General features: G+C 48.7%; 1 protein-coding gene and 1 pseudogene across 1 annotated transcript; one reads left to right on the top strand and one right to left on the bottom strand.

The window, feature by feature from the left end:
* Window positions 1–16,108: 16,108 nt before the first annotated feature.
* LOC122212846 (coiled-coil domain-containing protein 71L-like) lies at window positions 16,109–17,380 on the bottom strand. Its single transcript, XM_042926824.1, is given in 2 exon segments — window positions 16,109–17,164; window positions 17,166–17,380. Coding segments are annotated over 2 exon segments (945 nt in total). The 5' UTR covers window positions 17,214–17,380; the 3' UTR covers window positions 16,109–16,267.
* A 1,191-nt stretch (window positions 17,381–18,571) lies between these two features.
* Window positions 18,572–20,197, top strand: LOC122212865 (annotated as a pseudogene).
* Window positions 20,198–20,659: the final 462 nt, after the last annotated feature.

The raw sequence follows: 20,659 nt of genomic DNA, 5'->3' as shown, positions 1-20,659 counted from the left end.
AAGTCTTCAGTTATCTTTTCTTCAAATAATTTTGGTACCCCTTTTCCTTCTTGTGGAATGCCTATTATGTGGATTTTTGCTCACTTAATATTTCCAAAGTATCCCTTAACCTATCCTCATTAAAAAAAAAAAAAAATCTTTCTGCTGTTTGTTTTGGGTGCTTTCCCTTAATCTGTCTTCCATATCACTGATATGTCCTTCTGCATGCCGTCTTCTACTGTTGATTCCCTCTAGTGTTTTTTTTTTTTTGTTTGTTTTTTACTTTTCACCTATTATCTTCCTGAACTCTGATTTTGTGTGTTTGCTATCTCTTAATTAAAGGTCTCACTTAGTTCTTCCTTTTCTCTGCAGCTCGGCGAGCATCTTGACAATTATTAATTTATATTCTTTATTTAATTGAGGCACAATGCTTACATGTGTTTCCGCTCTTTTCTGGGTTTTTTATTGTTCTTTCTTTTGGAGCATAATTCCCTGTCTCTCCTTTTGCTTACCTTTCTGCATTTGTCTCTATAGATGAGGCAGAGCAGCTACTTCTCCTACACTTGAAGGAATTGTCTTATATATGATTGTCCCCCTGGGTAGACTCTGTGTGCTAGTTGGTGACATTGGCTGGCTGGCTGAAGCCGTGGCTTGCATGGACTGGGGATCCTGGGGCTTTCTACATAACAGGCGCCCTGTCAGGATACTTAAAGCTGAAGTGAAGGCAGACTGGGGTGTCCCAGGATTCTGTGTGTTGAGGGTACCCTGGCAGGACAGCTGAAGCTGAAATGATTGCAAGTTGAGGCATGCTGGGGTGCTGTGTATAGGTGCCCTGTACAGGGTGGCTAAAACATAAGCAGTCTGGGGGACAGGTTGTCCTTGATCTCTCTATGCAGACGGTTCCTGGGCAAGATAGGTGAAGCTAACGTGGGTACAAGCTGAAGGCAGAGGGATTTGTACATGCAGAGGATACCTTGCCAATATAGTTGAAGCTGAAGTGGATATAAACTAGGGTGTACCAGGACTTTCCACTGAGAGGGTGCCCTGAAGGGGCCGTGGGAGCTGAGGTGGGGTACAGTCCAGGAATGGCTCTTTTTATATGCTAGTTCCTCTTTAAAGTGCATTGTTTAAGGGGGGGAAAGCATGTCATGGGTGTGTGTGTGTCCAGTGCAATTGGGGCTGGTGTGTATTGTGTGCCTGGAACTTACTGAGGCACCAGGCCAGCTACAGCAACTGGACCCTGCTGTGGTCTATGCTTTTAAGGAGATGGAGAATGTGGGGCAGCTGGGGCTCAGTGGATGGAGTATCTGACTTCAGCCCAGGTCATGATTTCACAGTTCATGAATTTGAGAACCACATTGGGCTTGATGGTTTCATTGTAGAGCCTTTCCTGAATCTTCTGTCCCCCTCTTTCTGCCCCTGCTCTGCGTGTATTCTCTGCTTTCAAAAATAAGTAAACATTAAAAAATGTGGATGTAAAATGTACCCTGCCATTCTCCCGTCTTTATGACCCAGAGAGAACTCCTGTGTCTCCTCTGTCATTGACAGAGTTCTAATGCTTTCTTTTACATGACAGTTGCTCTTTTCAAACTGCAGTGTTGTGTTTTTTTTTTTTTTCTTTCTTTCTTTTTTCTGCCCAAAGACAGAGGAGTCTGTTCCTGGATCTTCACCAACTGCCCTTGGCAACGTTAGGGGTGAGTGTTCCCTTTGTTACGGTCTCTCTGTCTTGCTGTTTTCTTTCTTTTCTGTCTTTCAATTTTCTATGTTTTGTTAGGCACAATCTGTGCAGTCAGTCTTCAGCTCCTCAGGAGGAATTGTTATATCAATGGGTGCAATCCCCAGGGAGCTGGACAAATTGGAAGTACACCTTCTGGCTGGTTCACCAGACACGTAGTCAGGGAGTTCAGGCACAAGAGCACCTAGCTCCAGGGGACCCAAAAAAGGTGAGGTTTGGCTACCCATTACTGACAAGATCGCAATTCAAAGGAACTAGTGGAGGTGAAACAAATGGGAAATTTATTCAGAGGCCGACACCAGAAATGCAGCAGACTCACATCAAAGACTCCCTCTAACGTGCTGAAAATACTTCCAGGTTTATGTAAGGAAAATGTGGGACAAAAAGAGGTAGGTATACACAGGTGGTCACTAAGGTCAGGTTGGTCACTGCCTTGGGCTTGAGGGTGGAGTCTTATTGGCTCAGGCAGTCCTTATTGCTAGAGCGGTAGATTCAGTTCCCATCAGGTGATACTTTGCTTTCAGGATCCTGAATTAAGAGATAAGCTAAGGGTGGGGAGGGGGCACCTGGGTGGCTTGGCTGATTAAGCATCCTACTTCAGTACAGGTCATGATCTCATGGTTCATGGGTTCATGTTCCGCATTGGGCTCTGTGCTGACAGCTCAGAGCCTGGAGCCTGTTTCAGATTCTATGTCCCCTGCTATTCCTTCCCATCCCCCACTTGCACTCTGTCTCCCTCTGTCTCAAAATTAAAGAATCATAAAGAAGGAGAGAAGCTGGAAAGAAAAAGTTAATCAATTGGAAAGTTTAAGGTCAATATGGAGGTAGTTGGAATCTTCTTTCACCTTGCACGAGTTGCGTTCAAGGCCTTCCTACACAGCCATCTTGAACCGAAACTAGAATAGGGTCCCTCTGAATCCTATTTTGATTGGGGAAAGTTTGGGAGAAATCCAAGGAAGGAGACAATACAAGCAAGGAATCTGCCAGTTCTGTGTACAAATCGACATAAACACCAGTACCTCCCCTGATTACAAGTGTGGCATGTACAGAAAAAGGCATAGAAAAGGCCTTCAGATTGGAAAAAGTAAAAATAAAAAGTATCTCAATTCTTTTATGTATTTATTTTTCAATTTGTATTTTGGAAAGAGAGAATGAGCAGAGATGGGGAGAGAAAGAGACAGAGAGAAAGACAGAGAGAGAAGCTTAAGCAGGCTCCATGCTTAGCACAGAGCCCCACACGGGGCTCAATCCCCTGACCATGGGACCATGACCTGAGCTGCTGAACCCAGCAGTCTGGTAGTCAACTGATGGAGCCATCAAGGTGCCCTGAAAACTGCCGCGACTCTTAAATCATGGGGTTATCAACATGAAACAAATTCTAAGGGGTATACATCAGTTTTCTAGAACTCAAACATAATTAAATAAGCCCCAGAATACACGGTCAATATATACAACTCAGTTTTATTTTTATACATATGCAATGAACAATTAGAATATGAAAAGCTTTTAAAGAACCATTTAATATCAAACCAAACATTGAAATACTTACATTTAAATCTAACAGCCATGCACAAGATCTGTATGCTAAAAGCCACAGGAGGCTGATTGGATCAATCAAGGAAGATATAAATAAATGGAGACATATGCCATATCTACCCATGGAAGCTTCGCTAGTAAGATGTCAATTATCAACTTGATCTAGAGATTCAACATAATCCCAGTCGAAATCCCAGGATTCTTTTGTGGATATCAGCAAGCTGATCCTAAAATGTGTGTGAAAAGACAAAGGAACTAGAACAGCCAAACAGCTCTGAAAAATACCCAATTTGGAGAACTCATGTTGCACAATTTTAAGACTTAATATAAACCTCCCGTAATCAAGGCAGTGTGATAGTGAAGAAAGATGGAGACACAGGTCAAAAGATAGAACAGAGAATCTAGAAACTGACCCCATACACAAACATCCTCACACAACTTCTGATAATGACATACAGCCAACCTAACACAAAAAGGGATATATTCTTTCATCAAGTGTTACTGGAACAATTAAGTGTTCATATGCAATAGTAATCAATGAACTAAGTAATTAATTGTTTAATTAGTCGGTTCATTGATTAATTAATTAAAAGAAGCCTTGACCTAAATTCATAACGTATACCAAAATTCACTCAAATGGATCATAGATGTAAGTGTAAAGTACAAAATTATAAACTTTCATAAGAAAGAAGGAGTGATGTTGATTCATTGAATCATTCAATAAAAATCTTTGGAGCATTTAGAGTGAGACAACCCAGTCTACACCCTGAGGATCCACTAGTGAACAAAAAGAGCAAGGATCACTGTGATCTTGGTGCTTAATAGTCCAGTTGGGGGACTGACAAAGGAAATGGAAATAGAAACTATGGTAGAGAATAATGAATGGGGAAAAAAAGGAAATACATCTTGGAGAGGATAGGAGAATTGGGGGAGGGGGTGTGAAATACTAGACAGGGTGAAATAGGAGACACAGAAGGTCCTGCTGAAAAAGGTGTCAGTTGAATAAATACCTCAAGGAAATGAGAGAACTACCTGCTGACAGGAAGGTGATCTAGGCAGAAGGACCCATGAGTTCCCCAAGGCAGGAGTGTGAACGTGTGTACTGATGGGAAGCAAGGAGGCCAGTATAGACAGAGAAACGAGGATGAGAAGAAGGAGGAATAAAGAGGTGGAGGTTGTGGGTCTAGGAGGAGAAAAAGAGGATGAGGGAGAGAAGGATGTAAAGACTGCCAGCAATAGACAAGGTGAAGCCACATCTGGTCATACCTGTTCCTCCGCCTCACATTACCGGCTGCAGTTCTTTTTATTTTTTAATTGACATTTACTAAACTGTGTCTAGACCATGAAAAGCTAATTCTACTTGTAGCAACTAATTGAAGCAAGAAAATGGAACACCCTCAATGATCAATAGCAGTGTTTAAATAGGTTATGGCATGCTATGTGGCCTTTAAAATTCATAGCCCTGCAGAACATTTATGACTTAGCAAATGCTCGTATCACTAGATGACCAGAAATGGGATTCACAGCTACATAGCTAATTTTGGTTAATGCATGTACATATACCTCTTCCGTGGCGATTATACCACAGTGTTAGAGGTGCTTACCTCCAGGGGCACCTGAATGGCTCAGTCGGTTAAGCATCTGGCTCTAGATTCCAGCTCAGTTATGATTCCACAGTGTGTGGGACCAAGCTGCATATTAGGCTCTGCACTGACAGCGTGGAGCCTGCTTATGATTCTATCTCTCTCTCTCCTCCCATCCCTCACTCTTGCTCATCTGTCTCTCATTCTCTCTCTCTGCCAAAAATACGTAAACATAAAAAAAGGTGTTTAGATATGCTTATCTCCAGGTGTTTGACTTATGACCATTTTTCTTTCTTTTTTATTTTTAATTTTCTAACTTTTCTGCAAAAAACTTTAAGACTACCATAATCATAAAATAACATTTCAAATAAATGATTCAGTCTAGTATCATTTAAATAAATAAAGTGTTTCAATTTTATAAATTTATTAGGTACATTCAACATATCAAGGATAGTTTCAAATAGTCCAGTGTTAACGTTGCTAACGTCTAGATTACAATGGGAGTCAAGGGATACCTGGGTAGCTGAGTCAGCTGAGTGTCAAACCTCTGCTCAGGTCATGATCTCACAATTTGTGAATACAAGCACCACACCAGACTCAGTGCTATCAGCATAAAACGCACTTTGGATCATCTGTCCCCTCTGTTTGCCCCTTCTCTGTTTGTGCTCTCTCTGTCTCAAAATCAACATTATTTTTTATTTTTCATTGTTTTAATTTTTTAAATGTTGATCTATATTTAAGAGAGAGAGAGAAAGAGTAAAAGCTGGGCCAGAGAGAGAGAGAGAGAGAGAGAGAGAGAGAGAGAGAATCCAAAATCCAAAACCGATTCCGGGCTCAAACTGATAGACTGTGAGATCATGACCTGACCTGAAGTCAGATGCTTGACCAATTGAGCCACACAGGAGTCCATAAAAACTGTGAGTTTATAAGATATTACATTTGTTTGAAAATCATATAATTGGCTTTACACCATATGCTATTGGCTTTAGGAAAGACTTTAGTGAACAGATTCATCAACCCACTTACTCTAATTAATATATTAACTTCCATAATATCACCTTCAGTGGGTCTGCTCCAGGACCACATCATATTAAACACGAACAAATAAGCAATCAAGCAAACAAACAGACAGACAAAGAAACAAACAAAACAAGAACTAGTAGCAAATCATGACGCATAGTGATCCATCCCACTGTCAACTTTTGTTACTATTTTTTTGGCCAAAGAGCTTATTTCAAAGGATTCTATTGCTTTTAATACAGATGAACTTCAGCAATTAGTTCAGCATATAGGTTTGAGGACATACTGAAAATGTAAAGGAAATACATAAGTTTATATTGTATAACCTTAGGCCTCTAACTTCCATGAAACTCCAAAAGGAGGACATTACCAGCACCATGAATTCTCTCCCTGCGATCACTCCCCATTCCTGCTCCATCTCCCTTCCCCAACGTAATCAATATCCTGACTTTGGGCAACAGAGATTAAATTAGTCCATGTTTGAATTTTATAAAAATGTAATGGAATAATATGCATTTCTTTAGATCTGGCTTCTTCCGTTCAACATTATAAGGCTCATCGATGTTGTTTTGCATAGGTGTAACTCAGAGATTTCTACTTCCACATTGTATTCCCTTAGATGATTATTTAACAATTTGCTTATCAATTCTACTGTTGATTCACGTTTGGAATGTATGTTTCCATACTGTACTTATTATACGGAAGACTGCTATGAACATTTCCCTTTTACTGTGCTCAGCATGAAGCGTATCTACTACAGCGCATTAATGTTTAGTTAGCTGCCTTAGCCTTAAACCCTGGCTGTACATCAGAATCACCCTGATGTCTGGATGTCAGTTCCACAGATCATTCTAATTTGACCTTGGGCTAAGAACCACTAGGGTAGATGTTGAAATCCCCAGACAAAAGGAGGAGATGAATCCAGTTTAAGGAATTCTCAATGGGTTCCTCTTTCTGGACAATAAAATGCAATGTAAAAATTATTTTGTGGGCATATTGACATCACTTTCCTCCCCATCACCCTCCCCCTACACCTCGTTCTTCCCCTCCTCCCCCTCCTTCTTCTCCTCCCTCCTCCTCCTCCTCCTCCTCCTCCTCCTCCTCCTCCTCCTCCTCCTCCTCCTCTCCTCCTCCTCCTCCTCCTCCTCCTCCTCCTCCTTCTTCTTCTTCTTCTTCTTCTTCTTCTTCTTCTTCTTCTTCTTCTTCTTCTTCTTCTTCTTCTTCTTTCATAAATCTCCTAGACAAAAAGACTACATATAGGTTTTAACAGACTCTGCATAGCTTCCATAATATGTGGAAAATTCCCCAAATTCTCAAAGGAAACGTCTTTAGACATGTTTTAAAAATATGTGTTCCATGATACGGCACACTTGAGTGGGAGATTAGGGTATCAAATATGTAGACATACCCTAGTTTGGTATCCCAGCTCCATAAATACTGAGACTGGAAAAGGCAAGAGTTAATTTTCCACGGTACAGATAAACACAGATTTAAATGAGATCTCCTTAGTAGTAACTGTTACAACTGAAAATTTAGTTGGTGGTATTTAATTTTCTAGTTTCCTGAAACTGTTTTTTGGATTCATGCCCAGAATCTGTCTTGATGAATATATGTCTGAGAATGAAAGCCAAAAACGAACAATGTGACTCTAGAAAGTACTGCAACAGTTAACATTGAGGTCTCACAAAACTCTGAAAACACGTTCTTCATTTTCAGTCTCCAATATGCATTGAGAGGAAGGAGAAAACAGAGGTCATGATATAACTCTTTTGTGAAACGTGAAGATATGTGCAGTAACTTATTATTTTTGTGAAGTTAGGTAATTGCCTCTGGTTTGTGATGTAAACGTTGTTTCAAGGTTGCACTTGAATCCGAAAATTCCTTCAGCAGACTCCCCTCCCACCTGATATGACGTTGACTCCAACACTTCACCAAGAAAGATTTCTAAACTTTGACCATGTTTGAGTGTTTATAAAAGTTTCTGGAAGCATGGAAGACCTCATCTTTGCCTTCAAGAAACTTACAATATTTGAGGGTAGGAAAAACCCAAACACCATACAAAGCACGGTAAGACTTCAAGGTCAAGTTTCATGTATCAGGAGAAGTCCTGTGAGCTGAGTTGATCAGTAAAGGCATCTCAGAGGCATAGCACAAAGAATCTTAAAGGATGACCAAATTTCTAGCTGGCAGGCAGAAAGGAGAAGGACAAAGGAGACAAAACCAAATGTGTGGGAAAAAAGGAGGGGCGGCCATTCCAAGAACAGTGAGAACAACCCTGATGGAGTTTGAGGTTCTTCTACAACAGTGGCCATTGAGTATTTGTGACGATGACCAAGACTGGGTAGAAGATGAGGTACCTACATCACCCATCAATTCCATAATCTTATGTAAGAAGGTCTTGTTGACAGCGAAGAATTGGAGACCATCAGTTAGAACCTCCAGATGGTAATAACGAAGCAATTCGGTAGAAACAAAACAACGAAAAGTTAAAATTCTAAGCAAACTTCTGTAAGTATGTGAATTAATACCCAATCAATAAGCAATTGAAATCCATGACCAAGTTAAGACCCCTCTTGTGTCTCTCTGTTAATGGGACATTGTCTTCAGTTGCTCAAGAGGGAAAGAGCCTCATTGTCAGTCGTCCCCTCCTCAACGTCTTTCCTGTGATCCATTCAGCAGCAGGGGTTCTCAACTCCAACTCCAACGTATGCCAAGCCACCTAGTTTCTCACCACCTGCTTACTCTCCATTTTCGTTCTTAGCCCCATGCTGCCTTTCCCTTCCAACCAAAATCCCAGTTCATTCTTTTCACTGCATCAGGAATGCAATCCAAAAATCCTGAATCTGAGCAGTTCATTCCTCTGCTTAAAACAACCCTCTAATCTCCACTCTACTCAAAATGACACATAGAATCTGTAACGTGACCACCAGATTTGGCAGTCTTGCCTTGTCACCCCTCTAATGCCATCTTTCCTCATTCTCCTTTCATTAGGTGATTGGGACCGTCTCTTCTCCTGGTTTCTCAAATTAGACCCACGTAGGTTCCGCTTAGGATGCATTTTGTGTTCGCTAGTTTCCTTACCGTTCTTGCTACGGGTCCAAGTTTGAATAAAGGACTTTTCTCCCCAAGAAACCTTTGTTGGCCAATCCTCTAATCGACATTTTGTCCCCTGTGTCATTCCTTCTCATAACATTTAGTCTTTTATTTAACAGCATTTGCCACAAGTTGTAATTATACATGTACATTTTGTAGCTGAGGTTTGAAACATCCTGAATATATGGAGCGTGCATGTTTGATTATCACTGTGTACTTGAACCTAATAGCACCTGACACCTAAGGTGTTCAATATGTATATCCACAGTGCCTGAAATAGGGGACTTTTAACTATCTCCTGGTGTGCTGGACTGCAATATACATTCAAGTCTTTAATAATCTCTACCACCAAATTTAGTATTCATATACAAAAAAGGGAAGGGTCACCTCCTCAAGAATAGGAAAAAGAGTTTGCCTTGTTGATAGCTTCTATGGTGTAGCTTACATTTTGACCTTCGAAAGACCCCACCCTGGAGATACACTTTGCATGGACGTAGTGACAACTATGAGGAAATTAAAAAAATACAGTGTTTATTGAGTGTAATGTGCCAGTATTTTTTCCACACGTTTTACAGCATTACCAATAATCTCACAACTATACTGAACATAGGCGGTATACTTCCCCTTTACAAATTGGAAAAGCAAACTCTGAGGTATCATTTGCCTACAGTCTAAGATCTGGCTGGTAGACGAATTTTATGGGGCCAGGTAATTTAAAAAATCCACAATTTTGTCCAAGGTAACCTCTGGGAAATCAGAAAATGAGCGGCTTTCATAAGTGCAGCTGCCCAGAGCCTTTCAGAGGAGCCGTCTGTGTAGAGCCTGGGCTTTGGCGCCACCACGTCTCCAGGATCTCACTACCAGGAGAAACCCCCATTGTTGGGAAGGGCAAGAACATCCATCCATGTCAACTTATGGTGTTTTAACCCCTGTCAAGAGAGTGCAAACCTCCAATTACTTCATTCGGTACTTCAAGGAGCAAATCAAAGCACACCTCGTGGGATTTTCAAAAATCACTCTGAGATGAGAAATCAAACAAGGAAAGTCATAGCAACACAAAGCAAGTAACACTTTCCAAAACACACCTCCAGAAGTGCCAGGCCATGGAGAGGGGATGAGTCCACTTTAATATAGCAGTGCTCCCAGGTGCAGAGCACATAAAACAAAACAAAACAAAACAAAACAACACAACACAACAACAACAACAACAACAACAACAACAACAACAGCAACAACAAAAACGTTAAAACACATAAGGAATAGAAAACTATCCACAATGATGAAACCGAAGAATTCCCCTCAGACGAAATTCCAGGAGAAGTAACCGTTAAAGAATTGATCAAAATAGATAAAAGCAGTATAACAGCAAGAATTTAGAATAATTGTCATAAGAATAATCACTTGGTTTCAAAAAAAGCATAGAAGACAACAGAGAATTTAGTATTGCAGTGATAAAAGAACTAAAATATAGCCATGGTTAATTAAAAAGGCAATGACATAGGGATTGATTTTAATCACTGATACAAAAACAGATAAGCTGGAAACTTGGATGTCTATTACCCAAGTTAATAGTTACGCGATTGTAGCAAAAGCTAATTCTAAAAAAAAACTATTGAATAATGAAAAACAGAAAGCTAAAGTATGTCAAGGTTTAAATACCTAGCATGAGTCGTGCAGCTGTATAGTTGTTTAAAATTCTAGGATATCAAATAATATTATGTGATAGCCATTGGAACACATGCAAAGTTCACCATTTCTACCTTTGCTCTTCTACATGTGGAGTAATACGTTATTGGGCCTTATAGAGTATCTGAAAAAATGAATACTAAAAATTAAAAAGTTTTTGAAAGTATATGTTGCTAGTGAGTTTGTCATGTCAAACAAAGAATAAATAGGTGTTATTTCCAAACCCTATTCACGTGCACTCTTATTATGGCTAGAGTGCATAAAAAGTAATTGCACAATTGCAATACACATGATTACCAGTGCAATCTATTTTTTTTAATTCCATTGTTCATTTATTTGAAAGCCAGAATAGAGCATGAAGAATGTACCCTGTAGGTTCTGGATTCTCTCCTTGATTCCAAATGTCTTATTTAGGATGCTACCATAAAGACGGTAAAACAATATTATCTGTACAATGAACGTGTAAAATTTGGTACACCTTGCTAGTATTACAATTTTGCTGATTAGCATATGTGATTACAAATACACACGTGTGCACTGGGTGAAGTTAGATGTTTCATACTTCTATCCATAACATGAGGAATTCAATATATTTTAAAGAGTTAGATTCCAGTTACCAATTCTAATGTGGGTTAACATGCACAGTTCTTGCTTATTTCTCACTTATTGTGCAATTATGAAGTTACCATAGAGCCCTAAGGGTAAATTCTTTTTAACTACACTTAACTGAACATATATCACTGAAAGTCAAACTTTGGCCTTTCAAAGATGACATGAGACTGAACGCAGAAAAACCAAAAGACTCCATGAAAACGCTGCTAGATCTGATACATGAATTGACCAAACATACAGGATACAAAATCAGTGTAAAGAACCTGGTTGCATTTCTATACACCAATAAGGAAGCAACAGAAAGAGAAGTCAAGAAATCATATGCCAATTACAATTTTCAACAATAACCCCTAAAATACCCAAGCAAGAACACCTAACCAAAAATTGTAGAAGATTCTGTACGGTGAAAGTATAGAAAATGTATGAAGGAAAATGATGAAGACACAACAAAATCAGGAAAAAAACCAAACAAACAAAACAATCCATGCCTATAGAGTGGAAGAATGAATAGTGTTAAAATGTCAATACTACCCAAAGCAATCTACACATTTAATGCAATACCAATCAAAATTGTACCAACATTCTTCTCCAGACTGGAGCAAGCAATCTGAAAATTGGCACGGAAACAACCAAAGAACCTGAGTAGCCAAAGTTATGTTGAGAAAAGGAAGCCAAAGTGGGAGGCAGCCCAGACTTTCGACTCTCCTACGAAGCTGTAATCATCAAGATAGTATGACATTGGCACAGAAACTGGCACATTAACCAAGGAAACAGAATAGAGAACCCAGAAGGGGCCCACAAATGCCCCCCCCCCCCCCCACCCCCCCCCCCCCCCCCCCCCCCCCCCCCCCCCCCCCCCCCCCCCCCCCCCCCCCCCCCCCCCCCCACCCCCCCCACCCCCCCCCCCCCCCCCCCCCCACCCCCCCCCCCCCCCCCCCCCCCCCCCCCCCCCCCCCCCCCCCCCCCCCCCCCCCCCCCCCCCCCCCCCCCCCCCCCCCCCCCCCCCCCCCCCCCCCCCCCCCCCACCCCCCCCCCCCCCCCCCCCCCCCCCCCCCCCCCCCCCCCCCCCCCCCCCCCCCCCCCCCCCCCCCCCCCCCCCCCCCCCCCCCCCCCCCCCCCCCCCCCCCCCCCCCCCCCCCCCCCCCCCACCCCCCCCCCCCCCCCCCCCCCCCCCCCCCCCCCCCCCCCCCCCCCCCCCCCCCCCCCCCCCCCCCCCCCCCCCCCCCCCCCCCCCCCCCCCCCCCCCCCCCCCCCCCCCCCCCCCCCCCCCCCCCCCCCCCCCCCCCCCCCCCCCCCCCCCCCCCCCCCCCCCCCCCCCCCCCCCCCACCCCCCCCCCCCCCCCCCCCCCCCCCCCCCCCCCCCCCCCCCCCCCCCCCCCCCCCCCCCCCCCCACCCCCCCCCCCCCCCCCCCCCCCACCCCCCCCCCCCCCCCCCCCCCCCCCCCCCCCCCCCCCCCCCCCCCCCCCCCCCCCCCCCCCCCCCCCCCCCCCCCCCCCCCCCCCCCCCCCCCCCCCCCCCCCCCCCCCCCCCCCCCCCCCCCCCCCCCCCCCCCCCCCCCCCCCCCCCCCCCCCCCACCCCCCCCCCCCCCCCCCCCCCCCCCCCCCCCCCCCCCCCCCCCCCCCCCCCCCCCCCCCCCCCCCCCCCCCCCCCCCCCCCCCCCCCCCCCCCCCCCCCCCCCCCCCCCCCCCCCCCCCCCCCCCCCCCCCCCCCCCCCCCCCCCCCCCCCCCCCCCCCCCCCCCCCCCCCCCCCCCCCCCCCCCCCCCCCCCCCCCCCCCCCCCCCCCCCCCCCCCCCCCCCCCCCCCCCCCCCCCCCCCCCCCCCCCCCCCCCCCCCCCCCCCCCCCCCCCCCCCCCCCCCCCCCCCCCCCCCCCCCCCCCCCCCCCCCCCCCCCCCCCCCCCCCCCCCCCCCCCCCCCCCCCCCCCCCCCCCCCCCCCCCCCCCCCCCCCCCCCCCCCCCCCCCCCCCCCCCCCCCCCCCCCCCCCCCCCCCCCCCCCCCCCCCCCCCCCCCCCCCCCCCCCCCCCCCCCCCCCCCCCCCCCCCCCCCCCCCCCCCCCCCCCCCCCCCCCCCCCCCCCCCCCCCCCCCCCCCCCCCCCCCCCCCCCCCCCCCCCCCCCCCCCCCCCCCCCCCCCCCCCCCCCCCCCCCCCCCCCCCCCCCCCCCCCCCCCCCCCCCCCCCCCCCCCCCCCCCCCCCCCCCCCCCCCCCCCCCCCCCCCCCCCCCCCCCCCCCCCCCCCCCCCCCCCCCCCCCCCCCCCCCCCCCCCCCCCCCCCCCCCCCCCCCCACCCCCCCCCCCCCCCCCCCCCCCCCCCCCCCCCCCCCCCCCCCCCCCCCCCCCCCCCCCCCCCCCCCCCCCCCCCCCCCCCCCCCCCCCCCCCCCCCCCCCCCCCCCCCCCCCCCCCCCCCCCCCCCCCCCCCCCCCCCCCCCCACCATGCATGGGCGCACAGAAACAAATACATAACTTAATGCCATAGAATAGACCAAGCCCCCAAACAGATGGCACCCCACCATACGTATGGCCAACACAGAGCGCGGAAAAATATCCAATGAAAAAATACATGTCTTTAACAAATGGTGTAGAGAGAAGTGACAGCAACAAGCGTCCCCCCCCCCCCCAACCCACTTTCTGGAAACCCCATGTGGTGAGACTCCGCAATGGAGAAGACGAGAATGTGAACAGTAAACCCATCACACCCTTGGACGGAGAAAGCAGGAAATAGTCACTGTCCTCACGTCAGCAAGTTCTTCCCCAGTTGACACATCTCCCGAGGCAAGGGAACTAAAAGCTAAAATGAACCCCCATCGCAGGACCCCCCCGCCGCGCGTATCCTCTCTCATGTCCCCTGGGACCACCCCATGTTCCAGCCGCCCCGCGTCCCCCCCCCCACCCCCCCCCCCCCTTCCCACCCCCAGACCTCCCCCAGCCCCCCCCCCCCCTCGAGATGCGGCGCCGCCTTCTGGGAACTCCCCCCTACCCCTCCCCACCCCCCCCCCCCCCCCCCCCCCCCCCCCCGGGGTCCCCCCACCCCCCCCCACCCCCCCCCCCACCCCCCCCCCCTTTCTTCCTAACCACAGATTGAGATGCTTAACCGAATGCCCACCCAGGCGCCCCTGCCCTCTGCATCTTTTAAATAATTATTCACTTTTGTTTACTCATGTGGCAGTATTTGTAACAACACATTATCATTGAGTAGTGAAAAAAGAATATGAGGCTTACTGGGAAACTGTATATTAGGAAGCTATGCCATTTGAACTCTACAAGCTCAAGAGTCAAAATCACAACTCTCGGGGCGCCTGGGTGGCTCAGTCGGTTAAGCGTCCGACTTCAGCTCAGGTCATGATCTCACGGTCGTGGGTTCGAGCCCCGCGTGGGGCTCTGTGCTGACAGCTCGGAGCCTGGAGCCTGCTTCAGATTCTGTGTCTCCCTCTCTCTCTGACCCTCCCCCATTCATGCTCTGTCTCTCTTTGTCTCAAAAATAAATAAACATTAAAAGAAAATTAAAAAAAAAAATCACAACTCTCATTATTCCCCTAAAAAGCTGCCAAGCAGAGAGAAACCGTAATATGGAAGATTTAATAGGTCATGTTTCAGCCTGGGATGGATGGTTCTATTGCAGAATACTTAAACTTGAAAGAATAGTGGTACAAAATCACTCCTTGGCCCTTCCGATATCGCAGTAAAATCTGGCTGCGGCACCACTGACTAAACACCATTAAGTCTTGCTGCCACCAATAACTGAGGTCACCTGGATAATCAAGAATTCCATGCTGGGCCACAGGATATAAACACTATCAAAAAAGTGAAAAGTACTCTGTGTGGCTCTCCTGTTTGATCCCTGTGGTCTTTGATTGTCAAACAAAAGACCAATACCTGCTAACACAACTGTGCATGGACATAAGATAATAAAGGAAAGTCCTGGAGCAAAACTGTTAACCAACTGCCATGATATTTATAAGAGTGATGCATGGTAATGTGGATATTTCCTGTTATCCAACAACAACGACAAAAACAAGTGAGGAAAATCTCTTTTGCCCAAAGATAACCTCAACCAGTTATTTGGTGCCAAAAAAAAAAATGTACCACCACTCTGGATCAGTAATACTTCAGAGAAATCCAACGGCTATTATGTATGCAGGTTTAGTCACCACGCTTACCCATACTCATTTACACTATGTGACTTCCATTTTAAAATAAATTACCCTGGAAAGATTCCCAGATCAGTATGTGAGATTGGTACAAGGCCAAGTCATTTCCGAGTGGATTCCATCCATGTCCATAACCAGCACCAGTTTGTTTGTTTGTTTATTTATTTATTTATTTATTTATTTATTTATTTATTTATTTATTATTTTTTGAAATTCACTCATTGGTTTTTAATAGAAACCGTGAGGTTTCTCAATGCATTTTCAGTTTTACCCACTTATAAAGAATTTCCCAAGTTAATTTTACTAAACAAAACCTTCCGAGTGTCTACCATTTCCTTTAGGAGTTCAGTAAACATCAACATTACATTTCAGTATAAAATCTTTAGAAACGTCTGAAGAATGTGTACACAGTTGAACTTTGAATCTTTTGGTTTGTAATCACCGAGCCCATGACATTCAAAGCCATACAAATCCTTACATTACTAACAGTGATATGCTTGAATTTCTTAGAAATTCTTAGAAAATACCCTTGGTCAAAGCATTGGAATCCAGTTAAAACTCGGAAAGGTGTGGGATTCAGAATACCCACGATTGCAATTGGTATTGAGAATACCAACTATTGCAACAACTTTCCACACATATTCGATCTTTCGTCCGGAAAGAGTGGCAGTCAAAAAAGGAAAGAAAGAAAGAAAATGAGGCTGGAGGAGTCGGAGGTGGGTGAACAGCAAGGAAATTCTAGCTTTATTACACAAGCATGGAACCAAATTCCTTTGGAGGGGGTGGGGGTGGAAGTCTGACGACTTCAGACCAATGAGGGAACAAGAGAGCACATGGATCTGCCCCTACAGTCCTGGAGACATCTCAATCTGGGGTTAGGAAGAAAGGGGACCTCCCTTGCGGTCCAGGGGTCTCCTCCCTCCGCAGACCCGGTGCTGGGAGGCAGCAGAGGGCACACCTGCCCCGGAGTCCCAAAAGGCGGCGCCGCATCCCTGGGGCGCTGGCCTGGACCGTCTGGTGCTTCTTCGCCCATAAAGTGCACTAGGGGACGCGATTCCTGCTGTCCCTGGTTCATCCCTCCAGGCACAACCCGTCCCGGGGCTGAGAGGTCGCGCGGCGGTGGCCTGCATCTCACGCCCAGGCACTGGGAAGCGGCGGAGTCTCACCACGGGTTCCAGGTTCACTCCCAGGACTTGGCGCGCCTGGCGCCGCGCTTCTGCCAGGCTGCTCTCGACCCACACGTCGCCGACTACGCGGATGGTGGGGAAGGTGGTCAACGTCGGGGTGGCCGCCCTCCCACTCTCCTCCAGGGTGCGGCCCCTGGAGCAGGGCCCGGGTGCCGCGGGCTTACGGGGGCTGCTGTCCTCGCGGGACGGTGGCGGCGGGGGCGGCACCTTCCTCTGGCCGACCGCCACCTTGCGGGCTCCGTGGCGCCTCCGCCTGGCAGCTGGCCGGCGCGTCTGGAGGCGGGCCTCGGGGGGCTGGTGCCGGGGGTCCGGGACCAGGGCCAGGAGGGAGGAGTAGCCGAAGACGTCCTTGCTGCGCAGGATGTGGGGGGAGAACTGGTGCTTGAGGCTGCAGAGGTAGCTCCAGAGCTCCGCGTCTGAGCTCATGAACTCCGTGCTGCCGGGCAGGAATAGCTTGAAAGCGTCGATCAGCGCCTTGGTGCTGTTGGCCAGCGACAGTCGCGACGGTTGCCACCGCATGTACACCACCTTCTCCTCAGGCGCCTCCAGCGCGGCCCCTCCTGCAGCGCTAGAGGCTCCTCCCCCCGGCGGCCAGGGCCAGGGCCTCCCCGGGCCGGCGCCGCCTCCTCTTCATGCTGCTCAGGATGTGAGGCCGCTAGGGGCCGCCCGCGCTTGCCAGGTCTCGCGGCCGCCGCAGGGCCCTGATGAATTTCCTACCATGAAGCCAAATCAGGCGGCAGGCTGTGAGAGTTACACCGCAGTTGCTAGGAGACCAGGCGCTTTGTGAGGTCACAATGTCTGCATATCTTATCACGGTGGGCTGCCCAAAGCTGCCTTAGGTTTGGCTGTGTTTAAGATTATGCCCTTGAGAAAGACCTGTACCTAATCTTACCTGAGAAGGCCCATAATTCTTCACGAGTTCAAGAGGGTTGTCTTAGAGGTGAATGCACGGGTGCTTCAGCCTCCATTAATTCCATCTAACATGAAATGACACTTAGCGGTGGACAGTACACACACCTTGCAATCAAACACGACTCTAAGAGGGTTTTAGCTAATTAAATGCCTTGTCATGCAACGCACTGAAAGCCAAATTGAAATAACTACTCTACCCTTTCAAAGAATACCGATATACTGTGCCTTGCTTAGGGTTCCATACGTGTGTTGCTACAGCTCACAGTTCAGGAAGCTGTTCTTCACAGCAGCAGCAAACAGTTTGCCTAGTTAGTATCCATGCTCACTTTCATGCAGCCTAGGGAAGACCGAGTCATTGTGTGCTTAAGAGCAAAGCGTCAACGAATTCTGTGTGAGTGGCCAGTAGGGCATTCAGTGCCACTAAAACCTATTCACTACCTACCAATTCATGATATTTCAGGTAAGTCATACACAAAGTAGTAAGAGACCGTATGGGATTCCAAGGGTAGAAAACGTGTTACACCGTCCGTGTAAGGGCTTTTGAAAGCAGCCAGCATAGTCCATCCATCATCACCACATACACAATTCATTCACAAAATACTACAAGGACCACCTACCATGATCAAGTGAAATACACTTCCGCATGAAAGGACGACTCCAAACTATGTGAATCACTAAGAGTGATAAGTCATGGTAACAATCAGAAGAGAAACTTGCCAAGGTCAACGTGATACATGTGTTACCATGACTTATCACTCTTAGTGATTCACATAGTTTGGAGTCGTCCTTTCATGCGGAAGTGTATTTCACTTGATCATGGTAGGTGGTCCTTGTAGTATTTTGTGAATGAATTGTGTATGTGGTGATGATGGATGGACTATGCTGGCTGCTTTCAAAAGCCCTTACACGGACGGTGTAACACGTTTTCTACCCTTGGAATCCCATACGGTCTCTTACTACTTTGTGTATGACTTACCTGAAATATCATGAATTGGTAGGTAGTGAATAGGTTTTAGTGGCACTGAATGCCCTACTGGCCACTCACACAGAATTCGTTGACGCTTTGCTCTTAAGCACACAATGACTCGGTCTTCCCTAGGCTGCATGAAAGTGAGGCATGGATACTAACTAGGCAAACTGTTTGCTGCTGCTGATGAAGATCAGCTTCCTGAACTGCTGAGCTGTAGCAACACACGTAAGGAACCCTAAGCAAGGCACAGTATATCGGTATTCTTTGAAAGGGTAGAGTAGTTATTTCAATTTTGCTTTCAGTGCGTTGCATGACAAGGCATTTACTTAGCTAAAACCCTCTATAGAGTCGTGTTTGAATTGCAAGTGGTGTGTACTGTCAACCGCTAAAGTGTCAATTCATGTTAGATGGAATTAATGGAGGCTGAAGCACCCGTGCATTCACCTCTAAGACAACCCTCTTGAACTCGTGAAGAATTATGGGCCTTCTCAGGTAAGATTAGGTACAGGTCTTTTCTCATGGGCATAATCTTAAACACAGCCAAACCTAAGGCAGCTTTGGGCAGCCCACCGTGATAAGATATGCAGACATTGTGACCTCACAAAGCGCCTGGTCTCCTAGCAACTGCGGTGTAACTCTCACAGCCTGCCGCCTAATTTGGCTTCATGGTAGGAAATTCATCAGGGCCCTGCGGCGGCCGCGAGACCTGGCAAGCGCGGGCGGCCCCTAGCGGCCTCACATCCAGAGCAGCATGAAGAGGAGGCGGCGCCGGCCCGGGGAGGCCCTGGCCCTGGCCGCCGGGAGAGGAGCCTCTAGCCGCCAGCAGGTGGGGCCGCGCTGGAGGCGCCTGAGGAGAAGGTGGTGTACATGCGGTGGCAACCGTCGCGACTGTCGCTGGCCAACAGCACCAAGGCGCTGATCGACGCTTTCAAGCTATTCCTGCCCGGCAGCACGGAGTTCATGAGCTCAGACGCGGAGCTCTGGAGCTACCTCTGCAGCCTCAAGCACCAGTTCTCCCCCCACATCCTGCTCAGCAAGGACGTCTTCGGCTACTCCTCCCTCCTGGCCCTGGTCCCCGGACCCCCGGAAGCCACCAGCCCCCCGAGGCCCGCCTCCAGACGCGCCGGCCAGCTGCCAGGCTGAGGCGCCACGGAGCCCGCAAGGTGGCGGTCGGCCAGAGGAAGTTGCCGCCCCCGCCGCCACCGTCCCGCGAGGACAGCAGCCCCCGTAAGCCCGAGGCACCCGGGCCCTGCTCACTGGGGCCGCACCCTGGAGGAGAGTGGGAGGGCGGCCACCCCGACGTTGACCACCTTCCCCACCATCCGCGTAGTCGGCGACGTGTGGGTCGAGAGCAGCCTGGCAGAAGCGCGGCGCCAGGCGCGCCAAGTCCTGGGAGTGAACCTGGAACCCGTGGTGAGACTCCGCCGCTTCCCAGTGCCTGGGCGTGAGATGCAGGCCACCGCCGCGCGACCTCTCAGCCCCGGGACGGGTTGTGCCTGGAGGGATGAACCAGGGACAGCAGGAATCGCGTCCCCTAGTGCACTTTATGGGCGAAGAAGCACCAGACGGTCCAGGCCAGCGCCCCAGGGATGCGGCGCCGCCTTTTGGGACTCCGGGGCAGGTGTGCCCTCTGCTGCCTCCCAGCACCGGGTCTGCGGAGGGAGGGGACCCCTGGACCGCAAGGGAGGTCCCCTTTCTTCCTAACCCCAGATTGAGATGTCTCCAGGACTGTAGGGGCAGATCCGCGCCATGTGCTCTCTTGTTCCCTCATTGGTCTGAAGTCGTCAGACTTCCACACCCCACCCCCTCCAAAGGAATTTGGTTCCATGCTTGTGTAATAAAGCTAGAATTTCCTTGCTGTTCACCCACCTCCGACTCCTCCAGCCTCATTTTCTTTCTTTCTTTCCTTTTTTGACTGCCACTCTTTCCGGACGAAAGATCGAATATGTGTGGAAAGTTGTTGCAATAGTTGGTATTCTCAATACCAACTGCAATCGTGGGTATTCTGAATCCCACACCTTTCCGAGTTTTAACTGGATTCCAATGCTTTGACCAAGGGTATTTTCTAAGAATTTCTAAGAAATTCAAGCATATCACTGTTAGTAATGTAAGGATTTGTATGGCATTGAATGTCATGGGCTCGGTGATTACAAACCAAAAGATTCAAAGTTCAACTGTGTACACATTCTTCAGACGTT

Source organism: Panthera leo (assembly GCF_018350215.1).
Source record: "Panthera leo isolate Ple1 chromosome Y unlocalized genomic scaffold, P.leo_Ple1_pat1.1 chrY_random_Un_scaffold_81, whole genome shotgun sequence".
Lineage (NCBI taxonomy): Eukaryota > Metazoa > Chordata > Mammalia > Carnivora > Felidae > Panthera > Panthera leo.
Note: the sequence above shows the minus strand (reverse complement) of the source record. Positions and strands in the feature narration are given on the sequence as shown.